Below are 16,977 nucleotides of genomic sequence, written 5' to 3' on the forward strand. Positions count from 1 at the left end.
CCTATTTTTTGCATGACATTCATAGGAGATTCCATAGCATCAAGAGCAGAAGCATGTCTGCTAATTTCACCTTTCATTCTTTCATCATTATTTCAAGTGGAAGGACTTGTTTATATGTTAAATCAAACTACTCCTACCGAGGGCAGCACATTGAAAAGTATTTGTAACAAAACATACAGAATAATGAAAGACAAAGCTTTGTGTTATTTCTTAACAGCATTAACGTTCAGGCTTTTTACATTGTGCCTTCAGCTCTATTTAACACTTTTTTTTGTTACTAGGGCTGTCAATCAATCAATTCAAATATTTGATCACATGTTATCCAGAGAAACTCGTAATTAATCACAATTCATCGCAGATAGAAATACATTTTATTTATAATACGTGTACCTTTTTTGAAAGAGTTTTTATTCACTTTCACACACACACGCACACACACACACACATTAGGGGTGGTGGAAATAATCGATTCTTAGATGCATCGCCATACGGACATTGACTATTGTTAATCGACTAATAACTGTCAATAATCGATGCTGACGGAACAAAAAGACGGAAAGCGGAAGTGCCATGAGCAGAACATGAGTCAGACAATATGAAGCTTTGTCAGACAAGCTTAAAATATTTTGGGAACACGACAAATATGAGAAACCGCAGAGCACGTTTCCACCCAAACAAGAGGAAAAGCAGCCATCAGAAGTTGCTGTTGACCAGAGAACCGTCCAGCAGGCGATAACTTATTTTGCACCGTAACGGCACACATCGTGACTGGTGACTAGAAGCTAGCGTCTCCCTCGTGTGCTAGCACGGTGCCAGTACGGCCGAGCTGTTCAATAATGTTACAGACGCATGTTGAGTTCTTGTGGCCTATTCATTTGTTTTGGGGTTTTTTTTGGGGGGCGGGGGTATTCAGAATATAGTCTGCAAGCATTAACTAATCTATTTTTTTTCCATGAAAGCTGATTTTGACTTTGCTATGCAGCAGAAATATTACTTTGTCATAGATTCTAAGCTCAGGATTTTTGTTTGAATTCAGAAGTCCATCCATCCATCTTCTATGCCGCTTACCTCATTAGGGTCTCAGGCATGCTGGAGCCTATCTCAGCTGACTTGGGGCGAGAGGCGGGGTACACCCTGGCCTGGTGGCCAGCCAATGGCAGGACACATATAGACAAACAACCATTCACTCTCACTTTATTTATGGATAATGGTAGATTTATTTCATGTTAGTTATCTGTTTCATGTTAGTTATCTGTTAGTTATCTGTTTCTGGTTAATTTTAACTGTGGATCATTACAAATATGATTTGTTTTAGTAGTACACAGTCAGTAAAAAGAAATTATGTATAGAAAAAATACCGCACAAAAAATTGACAACTATTGATCACAAAAAAAGATGCATCGATCATCGTTTTATCATCGCATCGCAGGCCTCTGAATCGTATTCGCATGGAATCGTGAGGTGGGCAGAGATTCCCACCCCTAATACACACACGCACACATTTCATCACACTTTTCTTAGTCTGGGCACTTCAACCACATGGAAGTATGACCCAACATGCAGCTTGTATTCTGTCATCTTTGGCAAACACAACACACAAGCACAAATAAATGGATAATAAATGATGACAACGCTACTAAATCCCCTGGCAAGTGTTTACTGCAATCTCATTTGGGTGCTCTCACTTCCACCTTTGTCACATTGACATTGTCCTGGGCTATGCCTGCTAGTAACTAGCAGCTACTCACACAATTTTTGCAAATTTTGAAGGCCTAGACATCACCACTTCAAACATACCGTACCTTTAAATCACTATTCTGCACAAGTGGCGCTGGCACTGGGACGCTACGGTTCATTGAGTTCAGACAGAGACGACCAGGTGCTGTCGGAACATTCCCAAAGCGGGCACAGACCTGCCGCGTATGGTGAGTGTACGACAGATGTTCGTTGAATACTTGGATGTGGGGCGTCTTCAGCTCCACCTTAGCTTTCATTCCTGCCTTCCAGTGCTGAGTTGGTTCTGTTCCTCCAGCCTAAGTGGAAGATTGGCTGCATTTGCACAAATTGATCTGTGTGCTTCAATTGAAATTCCACCCTGATGTCTGTCATTTAAATCCATGTAAACCCCACCATGGGCCGCACGGTGGTCTAGTGGTTAACATGTTGGCCAACACAGTAACAGTCTGGAGATGGGAAGACCTGGGTTGGATTCTCCCTTCGGCATTTCTGTGTGGATTTTGCATGTTCTCCCCGTGTGTGTGTGGGTTTCCTCACACATCCCAAAAACATGCATGCTAGCTTCATTGGAGACTCTAAATGGTCCATAGGTATGAATGTGAGTGTTTGTCTATATGTGCCCTGCCATTGGCTGGACACCAGTCCAGGGTGTACCCCGCCTGTCGCCCCAAGTCAGCTGGGATAGGCTCCAGCATACCCCCGCGACCCTAAAGAGGTATAGAAAATGGTTGGATGGAAACCCCACCATTACTCACTTTTCCCCCTACACCAGTCATGATGCCAATGGGGGAAATACTGTCTTCTCTTTTACAGGCAAAATGGCCGCCCCGGTCCTTACTTCAAAACCAGAGGTCGAGGCCAATCCCACGAGTAAGTCATGTCCTTCTTCATATCCGGGTCATTCCAACCTTTTATATCGGCCCCAAAACCAGATATCAGATCATATTGGTATCAGTTCGTCTGCCAATATTGATATTGTCGTGCAAGTGAAACACAGCAACAAGTTTTCTGGCTCAGTATGTCCACAGTCTGGAATTACGCTGCTGCTTTGAACCCTGCAGCGTATACGGTGATGTGGCTAATATGCGCTCACATTCTGGTCTCATGACATCTCCTGTGCTTCTGGGTCACGTCCTCCGCATGGAGAACGCGTGGAGAGGTGTAGAGAGGTCCGTGAAGTAAACTGCAATACCAAATGTGACCAGTAGATGGAGTTCTATCCTCAGTAATGTTGATCTAACGCAGTGGTATCAAACTCAATTTCACTGGGGGCCACTGGAGGTAGAGTCTGGGTGAGGCTGGGCGTCATCAAGTATTGGGAGTAGGGCTGGGAATCTCAGGGTACCTCATGATACGATTTGTGATACATAATTTACTAGTTTGTAGTTTGCTGCATTCAGCTGGGATAGGCTTCAGCTTACCCGTGACCCGAGTTGCCCTGTGTGCGTTTACTGACCTGTTACATGTTGTGCTGTCATTTTGTGTTAGCACTGTGATTGTAGGTAGTGTTCTTTTCCCCCCCGTCTCTATGTGATAACACCACTGTGAGCTCAGTGCTGGTGTTTACTTGCCCCTGCAAGTGACACTGAACTTGCCAGGCTACAATTACACTACCCGCCGAAAAATATGATTTGGCGGGCCGCAAATGTCCTGCGGGCCTCAAGTTTGAGACCCCTGAATTAGACCTTGCGGGCCGCATTTACAGTAGTCTTTCCTGTCAAGTCGCGGGCCTCAAAATGTGACTTGGCGGGCCGCGAGTTTGAGACCCCTGATCTAACATGTGAAGAAGAGACACTTGCTTCTGGTATTCTAGGAGAACAGGGCGGCACGCCGGGGCGCTCGTAGAGTGTGTCTGACCACAGCGCACCTTGCCGTTCCAGGTTCCATGGAAAGCTCATTCAACAAGACGTCTTTGTGTGTAACGTATTTCTGTATAATAAAAATATTCCATGTCATGATGTGGTAACATTAGGCTTGCCGACCAGTGTGGCTTACCTACAGACAAATCTCTTTTTCTCTTTAAATTTAGTGGGTGCAGCTAAATACCGGTGCGCCCTACAGGGACACGGTTGAATGCCCTTTCCAAGTCCACAAAGCACTTGTAGACCGGTTGGGGGCAAACTCCCCTGCACCCTCCAGTACCCTTGCAGGGTGTAGAGCTGGTCCTTGAGGAACTCAGGGCAGAACACCCCTGGAGATTTACCACTGAGGAGTCTTTTAGATACCTCCGCCACGGCGATGGACCTGTCTGCATTCTTGTCCTCACTCTGCTTCCTCCACCACCTCATTTTACCCTTAGTTGAGGTCAGAAGGACTCCTCCCCCACTGTAAACAATGTGGACCGGGCAGCGCTTCCTCCTTCTGAGGTGTCTGACAGTTTACCAGAACCTCTTCAAAGCTGACCGAATATTATGCTCCATGGCTTCACTAGAACTCCTCCCACACCTGAGTTTTTACCTCCACCACCATCAAAGCCGCTGCCGCTTGGCCTGCCGGTACTTGTCAACTACTGCAGGAGTATTACCCAATATAGTAGACATAATAAAAGAAAATACGACATTTAAGACATAGAAAACCTGTTTACCACCATCTAAATACACTTTTTAAAAGGAAATAACACCCCTATAGGCACCTTTACACTTATTATGTTTACTATATTGGATAATAAGAGAAAATAAGGCAAGAAAAGTGCTTGTATGTTTTGTTGTAAATGTGTTCCCGAGGGGAGCTGACTGGTGGGGTGGACAGGAACTGATGTTGGAGTTTCAGAGTTGAGTTGTACGTAGGTGTGGGTTACAGCCCCAACAGGGCTCTAATAATGTTAAATGTATTTAGAAGGTAGTGAACAGGTCTTATATTCGCTTATGTCTATTGTATTGGGTAATAGGAGCGTAAAGGTGACTATAGGGGTGTTATTTCATGAATAGAGGGCTCTAACAATTTCAAAGTGTATTTAAAAGGTGCTAAAGAGTTTTTTTATGTTTTACCAAACAAAATATTCCATTTATGAATAAGGAATTGTACTTTGTCAAAGTTGGCGTATCACGGTTGGGTGTGGAACCAATGAACCAGCATAAACGAGGGATTAGTGTTCAAGTATACGATGGCACTTTATCTTGCCTTGACTCTTGTGTTGTGGTTGCTTTCAGCCGAGAGGAGCGGAATCACTTCAGGCACGGCCAGAACGTGGAGTGGGAGCGCTTTCCCGGAAAGCGGAAAGGCCCGCCAGCTGCCAAAAAGAACGGCTCCTCGGAGTCTGACAAAGGCTCTGGCCAGTCTCCAAAGAGTAAGCTTTTATGTGCTGATGGATTCAAAATAAGCTGCATTACTGTACGCTTTGCTAACTAGGACCTCCAAAGTCCAACACGATCTGCTTCCGAGTTGTTGAAGCTATTTTTCCCACAGGAATGAATACACGGTGAATTCAAAATGTGGCCTTCGTGTGTACAAGCAACGGAACAAAGTAACATTTTAACATGACCGATACTGAGCATTTTCTTTTTGGTTTCAATGCCGCTTCAATTGCCATCTGAACATTCACACAATATGTCTGGATGTCAGGACACCAGGACCCTGAAAAAAACCCTGCAAAGTTTACAAAAGATGTTTTACAGGAAAATTGCACTTTTTGGGGGAATTTGCTTTTGCTCGTCACCCACAATGAGACACGAATACACACATTTTTGTTTTTTCTATGCGTTATAAAGATATAAAAAACCCTCCAAAAGCTCCAACAAGGTTTTATGGTTTCTTATCCATGCTGTGAGCATACAGTAACAGCTACATTCATCATAACATGTCATACTTGCAGTATTTTCATCATTTTAAACATTACTAGAACTTCTTTCCTGGGTGGCTTGATTTCACATAGCAGCATAGAAGCTGAGCGGACAAGAAGAGAGAGTCGCAGCAGACGGGGGGGGGGGGAGTCAGGGCAGGCACGACTTGGTGGTGTAAATGTGGAGCTTGCCAAGACATGCCGACAGAAATGAAGTGTTTGTGCTGCACTGAGTGGCATACAGTGTCACCAGCTCGTGGAGAGGCTTGGTTTGTATGGCGAGGTGGACACTGCTCCAAGAGACTGTTAGCGCTAACAAAGCCTGCAGTGATGGAAGCTTTTTTCCACCTACCCAAAATAAAGTGGAAAAGATGGCCCAGACCAGCTGGACTGGACAAAGTAAGTCACCATGATATTGATTGCGATACATGGCGCACATATCACATGATATCACAATATAGTCCATCTATCCGTGTAGAAATAAAACATACTTGACACATCATTTGGTTGGCTATTTTGTCAGTCAGCACACATCGGTGTCCTATCGCATCGTTTTGGACGTTACCTCTCGGTAGTGGCATGAGGCGCTCCGCCACTACTCCAGAAAAATATTTCTTGGTGTTAGCGGCTACAATAACAACGTCGCTGTAGCTGCCTTTATATACAGCTCACTCTTGTAAACACATCGGCAGGGGTTTTATAGTGGAAATAGGTATATCCCATGACGTGCATTCTTACCTCCCACAGGCTAGCTGGTTTTATATCTTTAGAAGGCACAGAAAAGAGAAAGATGTGTGGATGATGGGCAAAATTCCCCCCAAATGTGTGCTTTTCCTTTTAACCCTTAGGAATTTTTGTCCGTTCTGACGTTACTATCTCAAAAGGTTGTAGCTTGAAGGTGGTTAGCGATAAAGGCATACTGTAAATTAGAACAATCATCAGTATGACCCAGTGTTGTTAGTGGGTGTGCTCCACAGGTAGGATGTGAGCTGGAGGAGAAGGAGAAATTCTGGTTGGACTTGGATGAAGTGATGCAGAGCATACCTAGAAGAGAGAGAGTTGTCATTGGTGCAGACCTCAATGGACATGTTGGTGCAGGAAACAGAGGTAATGAGGAGGCGATGGGCAGGTTTGGTATCCAGGAGAGGAATGCAGAAGGACAGATGGTGGTTGACTTTGCAAAAAGGATAGAAATGGCTATAGTGAATACTTGCTTCCAGAAGAGGCAGGGACATAGGGTGACCTATAAGAGTGGAGGTAGGAGCACACAGCTAGACTACATCTTGTGTAGACGCTGTCATCTGAAGGAGATCAGTGACTGTAAAGTACTGGTAGGCCATAGTGTTGCCAAACAGCATAGGATGGTGGTGTGGAGGATGACTCTGGTGGTGAGGAAGATGAAGAGGACAAAGACAGAGCAGAGGACCAAATGGTGGAAGCTGAAAAAGGAAGAGTATTGCATGACTTTTAGGAAGGAGTTAAGACAGGCTCTGAGTGGTCAGGAGGTGCTTCCAGATGACTGGACAACAACAGCTAATGTGATCAGGGAGACAGGCAGGAGAGTACTTGGTGTGTCATCTGGAAGGAAAGTAGACAAGGAGACTTGGTGGTGGAATGAGGAGGTACAGGAGTGTATACAGAGAAAGAGGTTAGCTAAGAAGAAGTGGGACACTGAGAGGACTAAGGAGAGTAGACAGGAGTACAGCGAGATGCAGCGTAAGGTGAAAGTAGAGGTAGCAAAGGCCAAACAAGACACTTATGATGACTTGTATGCTAGGTTGGATAGTAAGGAGGGAGAGACTGATCTATACAGGTTGGCAAGACAGAGATACAGAGATGGGAAGGACGTGCAGCAGGTTAGGGTGATTAAGGATAGGGATGGAAGTCTATTGACAAGTGCCTGTAGTGTGATGGGAAGATGGAAAGAGTACTTTGAAGAGCTGATGAACGTGGAGAATGAGAGAGAACAAAGACTAGAAGAGGTGACTTTTGTGGACCAGGAAGTAGCAAAGATTAGTCAGGATGAAGTGAGGAGGGCATTGAAGAGGATGAAGAGTGGAAAGGCCGTCGGTCCTGATGATATACCTGTAGAGGTTTGGAAGTGTCTAGAAGAGGTGGCAGTAGAGTTTCTGACTAGGTTGTTCAACAGGATCTTAGATCATGAAAAGATCCCTGAGGAATGGAGGAGAAGTCTGCTGGTGCCTATTTTGAAGAACAAGGGAGATGTGAAGACCTGTGGCAACTACAGAGGAATAAAGCTGATGAGCCATACAATGAAGTTATGGGAAAGAGTAGTTGAAGCTAGACTAAGGGCACAAGTATGGTTTCATGCCAAAAAAAGAGTACTACAGACGCAGTATTTGCTTTGAGGATGTTGATAGAGAAGTACAGAGAAGGCCAGACGGAGCTGCATTGTGTTTTTGTAGATGTGGAGAAAGCTTATGACAGAGTGCCCAGAGAGGAACTCTGCTATTGTATGAGGAAGTCTGGAGTGGCAGAGAAGTATGTTAGAGCGGTACAGGACATGTATGAGGACTGGAAGACAGTGGTGAGGTGTGCTGTAGGTGTGACAGAGGAGTTCAAGGTGGAGGTGGGACTGCATCAGGGATCAGCTCTGAGCCCCTTCTTGTTCGCTATGGTGATGGACAGACTGACAGACGAGGTTAGACAGGAATCTCCATGGACTATGATGTTTGCAGATGACATTGCGATCTGCAGTGAGAGCAGGGAACAGGTGGAGGAGAAGCTAGAGAGGTGGAGGTTTGCCCTGGAAAGGAGAGGAATGAAGGTTAGCTGCAGTAAGACAGAGTACATGTGTGTGAATGAGAGGGACCCAAGTGGAACACTGAGCTTACAGGGAGAAGAGATCAAGAAGGTGGAGGATTTGAAGTACTTAGGGTCAACAGTCCAGAGCAATGGAGAGTGTGGAAAAGAGGTGAAGAAGCGTGTACAGGCAGGATGGTACGGGTGGAGAAAAGTGTCAGGTGTGATGTGTGATAGAAGAGTTTCAGCTAAAATAAAAGGAAAGGTGTACAAAACGGTGGTGGTGTTTGGTCTAGAGACAGTGTCCATGAGGAAAAGACAAGAGACAGAGCTGGAGGTAGCAGAGATGAAGATGCTGAGGTTCTCTCTGGGAGTGACCAGGAAGGATAGGATCAGGAATGAGTACATCAGAGGGACAGCACATGTTAGAGGTTTTGGAGATAAAGTCAGAGAGGCCAGACTGAGATGGTTTGGACATGTCCAGAGGAGAGATAGGGAATATATAGGTAGAAGGATGCCAGGAGGCCTAGAGGAAGACCAAAGAGGAGGTTTATGGATGTAGTGAAAGAGGACATGAAGGTAGTTGGTGTGAGAAAAGACGGTGCAGAAGACAGGGTTAGATGGAGGCAATTGATTCGCTGTGGCGACCCCTGAAAGAAGATCAGTATGACCCAAAGTTTGTGATGGGTCATCTAATTTACATATTATGATGTCGCCAGGCTCCGAAATGGTCAGATCCCTGTCTCCATGACATCAATTCATCAAAATGTCTGGTCCACTTGGGATGGATACTCTTCCTCATCTCTCAAAGCAAACCCAGTCATCATCATCGGCATTTACAGCGGGATCTTCAACACCACTGCTGCCTCAATGGCTACTATCACTGCTACTATTAGATAGAAAGTATCTGTTATGCCTGTGAATATTTCTCAGTTCTATCTATCTATTAGCAGTGTATTTTCTGCTGCGGAGTCTCTTGCGCATAGTACCACGAATATTTCTGTGTTTTTTGTTTTTACATTCCCACTCTCCCCTCTCAGTATTAGCGGTATTTCGACAACACACCACATCCCCTCCTGCCAACCTGAACACGTTTTAGCAAAGCAGCGGCTCAAGTATGCTGCATGTGCACCGTCATGGCGAGCGCACACGCTGGCGAGCGCACACGCTGGCGAGCGCACACGCTGCCGCACGCACAAGGGGCTTCAAACTCTACAAGCTCATGAACTTTGCATAGAAACACCCGCGAATGTTGCTCAGATTGCAGTTACAGATGTCCGCCATCTCCTGGCGTAAAGGATCAACCACATGGGGCAACATATTTGCAGAAATGGTTTGTCAAATTCACCAATGTTGCTTGTTGCAATTTTGCAACTGTGGCATTTAAAGGGTTAAGTTCATTGGACACGGTGGAGGTCATTAGAGAGAGCGTGAATCCTAATATCTTCTGTTTTGATTTTTCCCAAAGCTGCACAAGCGTGTTTGTGTGCTGTGAAGGTGTTTTGCATAAAGCAGTTGTTCCGCCCACCTCCATCTGGAACACTAATTAGGCAGTCAAGCCTGCTGAAATGGGCTGTGCATTATCACAATGGCTGGAAACATCTAGATCAGTGGTTCTTAACCGGGGTTCGATCAAACCCTAGGGGTTCGGTGCGTCTGTCCCAGGGGTTCGGCGGAGCCTCCGCCATGGAGGTTAAGACACACCGGACCCATCATGTCAATTCGTGATGACACGCCCCCGCTTAGCCATCACTGGCTGCACATAATCACATTACATTGCTTGCCTTGGCCAATCAGTGCTGTGAAGAATTTAGCGCGCTCATGGTGCGTTCCATTTGTACTTGGAAGTCAGAATTTCCGAGTTCCTAGCGGGAACGCCCGACTGAAATGCCCCCCGAAGTCGGAATGTTCAACTTGGAAGTCAGAGCATCCACACCACCTCTGAGTTAACAATCAATGATGGCTGCCTCGTGTGTAAACGGTAAATAATCAATGAATAATTTATAAAAAATATTGATATAGTGTAAAGTTTTTCTGACTTGGCAACTGGAACGCTTTTAACTCAGAGATCACGTCACTCTCATTCCGACTTCCCAGTTCCGAGTACAAATGAAACGCACCATCAAGTAGTCAACGTGTAACTGATGTGGTAGCACGTCGTGTGATTTCCTTCTAAATATTTTAATCCATACTAGCTATGTCGAGCAAAAAAAAGAAAGTGGTCGGACGAATATGTACAGCATGGATTCACGGACTGTGATGGGAGTCAGCATCCTATGTCTATGTGTCTACCTGTGTCTACCTATGTCTTGAATTTGATTTTATTTTTCACTAAAGAAGGGTTCGGTGAATAGTCATCTGAAACTGGTGGGGTTCGGTACCTCCAAAAAGGTTAAGAACCACTGATCTAGATGTTCATGATAAGCTGCCGGACTGGCTCAAGACAAGCAAGATTGGTAGTGACTGTAGCGTTCATGCTGGTGTTTTTGCCATGTGACAAAGGCTGTGCAGTGAAGAACATTTGCGTCAAGTAAGGACTTGATAAGCGCTAGAAGGTGAATGGATGGAAACAGCAGAAATGGAAAAAGCAGGTGTCATCTCACAAGAAGGGAAAGCGAAAATGGTCCTAACAAGAAAAAGGTCACAATTTGATGAGAATAAACCCGTAATATAAGGAATAATAGTGTTGTTTTATCAGTATAGAGTTGAAATATTTAAGTTTTTTAAAAGTAGTAAATAATAACTAAATAACAAAATAAAATTAAAATTTTTGGAAAATATAGGTTGGGGGGGAAAAAGATGTAATGTTATGGGAAAAAGTCATATGGTGCAAAGAAAATGTATAAATATTATTTAAAAACAAAGTAAAAAATGGGGGGAAAAAGATCAAAGAGTGAGGTTGATATACATTTTTCAGCCATATGACAAAGCTGAGTTGAATATAGAAGGTGTTAGCATAGCTACATGTTTGGCTTAACTACAGTACATTTCAAAGTGGCAAAGTTGCATCCTTCCATTTTTCACTATGTGGCCCTCACTGGATCCCGGGTCAGTTGTTTGATATTCTGCTACATTTACCATCTTAGATTAGGAATTCAATCAGTGATCTATCCATCTACGTTTCACACAAAACTTCTAAAATATACTTTTAAAGAGTGCTGTTGCGATACACGCACACACACACGCGCACACACACACACACGCACACACACACCTACACACACACACACACATACACAGAGTGAGCAGAGGAGAGAGACTGCGCTTCCAACAATGTTTCTTTGACATATTTTTCATTTGTACGTGCTTCATTTTAACACTGGTTCCTGTCTTTGGTCCATTTGAGCTCAAGTGAACCGAACCACACCAGACTTCACTTGCAAGCGGGCCGAGACCCAGCTCTCAAGTGGTCTTGGTCCGCTTGTGTGGTGGTCTTAATCCTATTTTTTCTTTCAGCAGATCAAAGCCTCGCTGTTACAGTCCACACCCCCAGCGGCTCGGTGGGAGAATCTCCTCAAACGTCTTCATTGTTGAAGGTAATGATTGAGTTCATTGTAGTGTGGGCTACCAGAGGTATTTCATCAGCACTGATCAGCCCGTCCTGGGCCAAGCGCTTCCTCCTGGAGCACGCTCTGTTAGGAGCCTTCGTGATGCCTTCAGACTAGACTAGGTCGTGTATAGCACATAGCTCGACTGCACTGCTCAGTGTGCTCTCTTGGAGATGAATCAAGTATCAGTCTCTCTATCTATCTCAGTACAAGGCCAGCAATCCTTGTGCCAATAATCAATCACCTTGCTTGAAAAGCGCGTGGCTGGATGGCTCATTGTGTTATAGTAAATGACTAGGCTTACTACTACTCTTTAAAGGCAGCACGTTCCATGATATATACATTTAGAAATGTAAATGTAAGTCTCTCCTGATGAAAAGCAGGCAAACTATGGAAAACTTATACATTGAAGTACATCATTTGCACAGTTCAGCATGTCTGAAAAGGAGTAGAAAGAAGCAGATCTTACGTGATCTTCATGTTGCTGATGGTTTGTTGACTTCCTGTGGTTAGATGAAGAATGTGTAACGGTGATGTTAATAGACTTTGTAGATGATAGATGCCCTATTTAGTACATCAAAAGTCATAGTATTGGTATAGTAAGCTAGTATTTAGGCTCCCTGGAAAAGTGTTTTGGATGCACTGTTCAGTGTTGATATGTGGCGCGTGGGAAACAGGCGCTCGTGCAAAAGCAAGAAGTCAACACCACTGAAAGGGCAAAGTTGTCTTATTTGAAAAGGCTTTGGAACCAGAAGCGCTTTCCCAAACCTGCTGACCTCACTGCTGACCCTTGGCCTTTTTGCTCTCCAGCAGGAAAAACCTTCTGACTCTGAAACGGGAGCAGAGGAGAAGGAGGTGGTGCTGGAGGTGGCTCCTCCCAGCCTGGAGCCCAAGACCACTCAAGATGAAGACGTGAAGGCCCGACGGTCGGAAGCCATTAAAGCCAAGGCGCTGGATATTGAGAAGGTAAATGGAGTTGTTCCATGAAGGGAAAGGGCCGTATTGTATATAAAGATTTTAGTAAACACTGCTCTTTGTCTGGCAGCGTTATTGCAGTAAATGTATGCCTGTAAGCAAACACACCCACCCACGGCGTGCCTTCATCTAACACGATCATAGCCAATCATATCATGAGTCCAGTGACAATAAACACACAAATGTCCTGTTTTAAAACAAGAACACCTGGAGGTAAGAAGGACTGGGACAAATGAGCGTTTGTTGATTAGTCCTAATGAAATATGATGACATCACTACTATCAGGAGAACCAGAGTATAGAGGGGGAAGAGCCACCTGCTGGGGCCCAGCAAGGTGCACTGTATTCAGGCACACGCTCCGAGCAGCCGGTGTGACACCACAGAGGTCTCTGACAAACCTTTTGCACTTTTACAAGTAAAACGCCGTGGCACTAGTGTTTCGGGTGGCTGATAAGGTTTTTCTTACGGGGGTTTTCCCCCCCTCCTAGCAGAGCATTTGGTACAACTAGCATGTAAAATGTCTCCCTTCCTTGGAAAGTGAATGTTTGTTTCCAAGTGAGATCAGGGGAAGTTAGGACAGACGCTTAACGTCACAGGCAGGAGGAAAAAGGAGCACTTGATTTGCTCACCCACACAGTACGGGTAATCTCATTTTATTGGAGCGTTTTTTAAAATCTTTAAATCTTCTTTTATCTGAGCTATTTTTAATGTTGTCGGACAGAGATGTCACAAGATCTCGCAAGGTTGAAACGTGACAAGATTTCTCATTCAGAACAATGCTGTCTCGCAGCAATAAATGAATGAATTGTATATTAATCATCAATGAATAAATGGGAACCAACTTGCCCACCTCAAACACATTTTCACAACTCATTCACTCATCTAATGATATCATTTATTCTATTTCTATACCTGTATAATACTTTTAGAAATACAGGTGAAAGGTTAAAAAGCCCACAATTTGTACGTTTATGTCTTCACTGATGCTCTTTCCTGAAGTGTTGAGATTTTGCACTTTGTTCAACGGTCCTTAAACGCACCATACTTGCTGTGAGCTGCAAAAGTGAAACTAGGATGTAACTTGTGATGTGTTCCATCATGACGTAGCGGTGAGTGTGTATACATCTGATACTGTGAATGTGTTTAAGAGAGGCATACAGTATGTAGGGATTAAACCGGGGTTGTGTGGCCAGAGAACAATGGCATTTGAAGAGAAAAGGGGGGGTTGTGGTTTGTTCACAGTGGAAAAAAAGTCAGCAGGTTTGCAAAGCCCCGCTATGTAGACGAGGCACACTTTCTTTCTGCCGTCCCTCCGTGCTGCAATACGTGCCACTTATCTGTTCCTGTTAAAGCTGGGTGGGAATTGGCCCGCGGGACGTCAGGCGGCCCACCCACAGTGTGCTACGTCTCTTGGCATTAGTGCACACATGCTTACACACCCGTTTCCCAGCGCTGCCCCAGACTTTGGGGCTGGGGAGGCAGAGAAAGCGCTCTGGGAACATCTGCCCTGAACTGTATGGATCACATGGCAGGCAAAGCTGGCGTGTAACTTTTAAAAGAATCCTTTGTTTGCGTTGAGGAAAGCAGTCTATTCCTCTTATGTTCCTGTCATTTCAAGCATATGGGCTACCCAGCGCTCTTCCTTCAAGAATACATGTCATTCCTAGAAGTACCTCTTATGGTGTCCTTGTCATGTTTGGTTGGGTGTTGTATAATAGGAACTCTCTTTGGGTTTCCCATCCATGTTGTGCACCAAACCATCAGACCGAGACTGAGACTTCTACACGGACCAAAGACCCAGGCCGGTGTTCGAATGACAAATATGATGTGTGTGTGGAGGGTTTTGAAGCTGTGGTGGTGGGCTGCATGGGAGCATTTTTTTTTTTTTATATTTAAATCTACTGTGGGGGGGGGGGGGGGGGGGGGTCATTGCAGGTCGGGCTTGAACAAGAAATGCATTCATTAACTTGAAATATCTTTCTCATTTTATTCCTCCTCTCCTTATCTGTAAAGTGCCAACAAGGCAGACAGGCTATCACGATGCACGTTTTTCAAAATAAAGCAGAGTGCAACATTTTCTTATGTTTCAAATGTTATTTCAAAGTAGTTGTGGTCAGTATGTGTGTAAATATATATACATGCATCTGTATAGCACAGGGGCGCTCACACTTTTTTAGCCTGCAAGCTATAGTATGTTTAAAATGACGTGTTCATGTCATCCTGTTGATTAAAGAATAAAGGGAAAACATCAGCCTGGTGGCTTTAAATTGAACCCCACAGGTTGGACAAAATATCAAAGACCGATCCAAAAAATGTAGCATTCATGTTTTGGTGTGAATGACAATGTGGGGTGGACTATGGCGCTTGGCGGAGGTCTCGAGTATGTTACATACAGCCATGGAAGAAATGATGAGACCACCCTTGATTGATCCATTGTAATGCCTGCTACAACTAAAGGTACATTTGTTTGGACAAATAGAATGATGATGAGAAATATAGCTCATAATAAGAGCTAATATCTAGCAACTTCCATGCTTTTTTTGATAATAACCAAAATCATGCCAGTTCTTACATGAATAGCTCTAGCATTGTACTGCCAAAACGTGGAACTCATATGAGCCATTTCTGTTGTCATTGTTATATTTGTCCAAAAAGGAAGAAGAAACTGAAGGAACAAGCGTGGTCTATTCATTCTTTCCATGACTGTGTGTTAAGTCACACCTGACTCGAAGTTGCAGGACTAGCTACAGTATGAAAAGTGTGACTTGTACTGCGTAAAACGCCACACCAAGTTTTTGGTTTTTCCTGTTATGTTTTTTTTAGATTACCAAAGCAGTACTCTGAAAGCAGCCTAAAATATGCATTGAAAACTTAGTGAAGTCTGGGAATGATTGCATTGATCATTTCAGTCAGTGCCAGCATGAAGTTCCATTCCATTCCATTTTCCTCCGCTTATCCGGGTCTGGGTCGCGGGGGCAGCAGTCTCAGTAGGGAAGCCCAGACTTCCCGGTCCCCGACCACCTCCTCCAGCTCCACCGGGAGGACACCAAGGCATTCCCAGGCCAGTTGTGAGACATAATCCCTCCAGCGTGTCCTAGGTCTTCCCCGGGGCCTTCTCCCGGCTGGGCATGCCCGAAACACCTCACCAGGGAGGCGTCCGGGAGGCATCCGGACTAGATGCCCGAGCCACCTCAGCTGGCTCCTCTCAATGTGAAGGAGCAGCGGCTCTACTCTGAGCTCCTCCCGGATAACCGAGCTCCTCACCCTGTCTCTTAGGGTGAGTCCCGCTACCCTACGAAGAAAAGTAATTTCAGCCGCTTGTATCCGCGATCTCGTTCTTTCGGTCATGACCCAAAGCTCATGACCATAGGTGAGGGTGGGAACATGGATCGAACGGTAAATTGAGAGCTTTGCCTTCCGGCTCAGCTCTCTCTTCACCACGACGGTCCGGTACAGCGACCGCATTACTGCAGAAGCGGCGCTGATCCGCCTATCGACCTCACGCTCCAACCTTCCCTCACTCGTGAACAAGACCCCGAGATACTTGAACTCCACCACCTGGGGAAGGACCTCATTCCCAACCCGGAGGGAGCAATCCACCCTTTTCCGACTGAGAACCATGGCCTCGGATTTGGAGGTGCTGAGTCTCATCCCAGAAGCTTCACACTCAGATGCAAACCGTCCCAGTAAACGCTGCAGGTCACAGCCCGATGAGGCCATCAGGACCACATCGTCTGCAAATAGCAAAGATGAGATCCTAGTGCCCCCGAACTGGACTCCCTTGACACCTTGGCTGCGCCTAGAAATTCTGTCCATGAAAATTATAAACAGAATTGGTGACAAAGGGCAGCCTTAGCGGAGGCCAACGTTCACCGGAAACAGGCTTGACTTACTACTGGCAATGCAAACCAGGCTCCTGCTCCGGTTGTACAAGGACTGAATGGCACGTAGTAGCGCGCCACCAATCCCATACTCCCGGAGCACCCCCCACAGGACACCGCGAGGGACACAGTCGAATGCCTTTTCCAGGTCCACAAAGCACATGTAGACCGGTTGGGCAAACTCCCAAGTACCCTCCAGGATCCTTGCAAGGGTGTAGAGCTGGTCCAGTGTTCCGCGACCAGGACGAAAACCACATTGCACCTCCTGTAGCCGAGGTTCGATTAACGGTCGTAC

General features: G+C 45.2%; 1 protein-coding gene across 8 annotated transcripts in view; it reads left to right on the plus strand.

Moving 5' to 3' along the window:
- The window catches only part of LOC129180903 (periphilin-1-like), a 71,020-nt gene that overhangs the window by 15,826 nt on the left and 38,217 nt on the right, over positions 1-16,977 (plus strand). For 6 of the 8 annotated variants that reach the window (XM_054775222.1, XM_054775226.1, XM_054775220.1 and 3 more), the window contains 4 exons: positions 2,551-2,607; positions 4,887-5,023; positions 11,735-11,814; positions 12,637-12,792. In XM_054775222.1, coding sequence (XP_054631197.1) covers positions 2,551-2,607; positions 4,887-5,023; positions 11,735-11,814; positions 12,637-12,792 — 430 coding nt within the window. The remainder of the gene's footprint in view (positions 1-2,550; positions 2,608-4,886; positions 5,024-11,734; positions 11,815-12,636; positions 12,793-16,977) is intronic. The other 2 variants (XM_054775223.1, XM_054775228.1) reach the window with 1 other exon arrangement.

This window comes from Dunckerocampus dactyliophorus, chromosome 5 (genome assembly GCF_027744805.1).
Source record: "Dunckerocampus dactyliophorus isolate RoL2022-P2 chromosome 5, RoL_Ddac_1.1, whole genome shotgun sequence".
NCBI lineage: Eukaryota > Metazoa > Chordata > Actinopteri > Syngnathiformes > Syngnathidae > Dunckerocampus > Dunckerocampus dactyliophorus.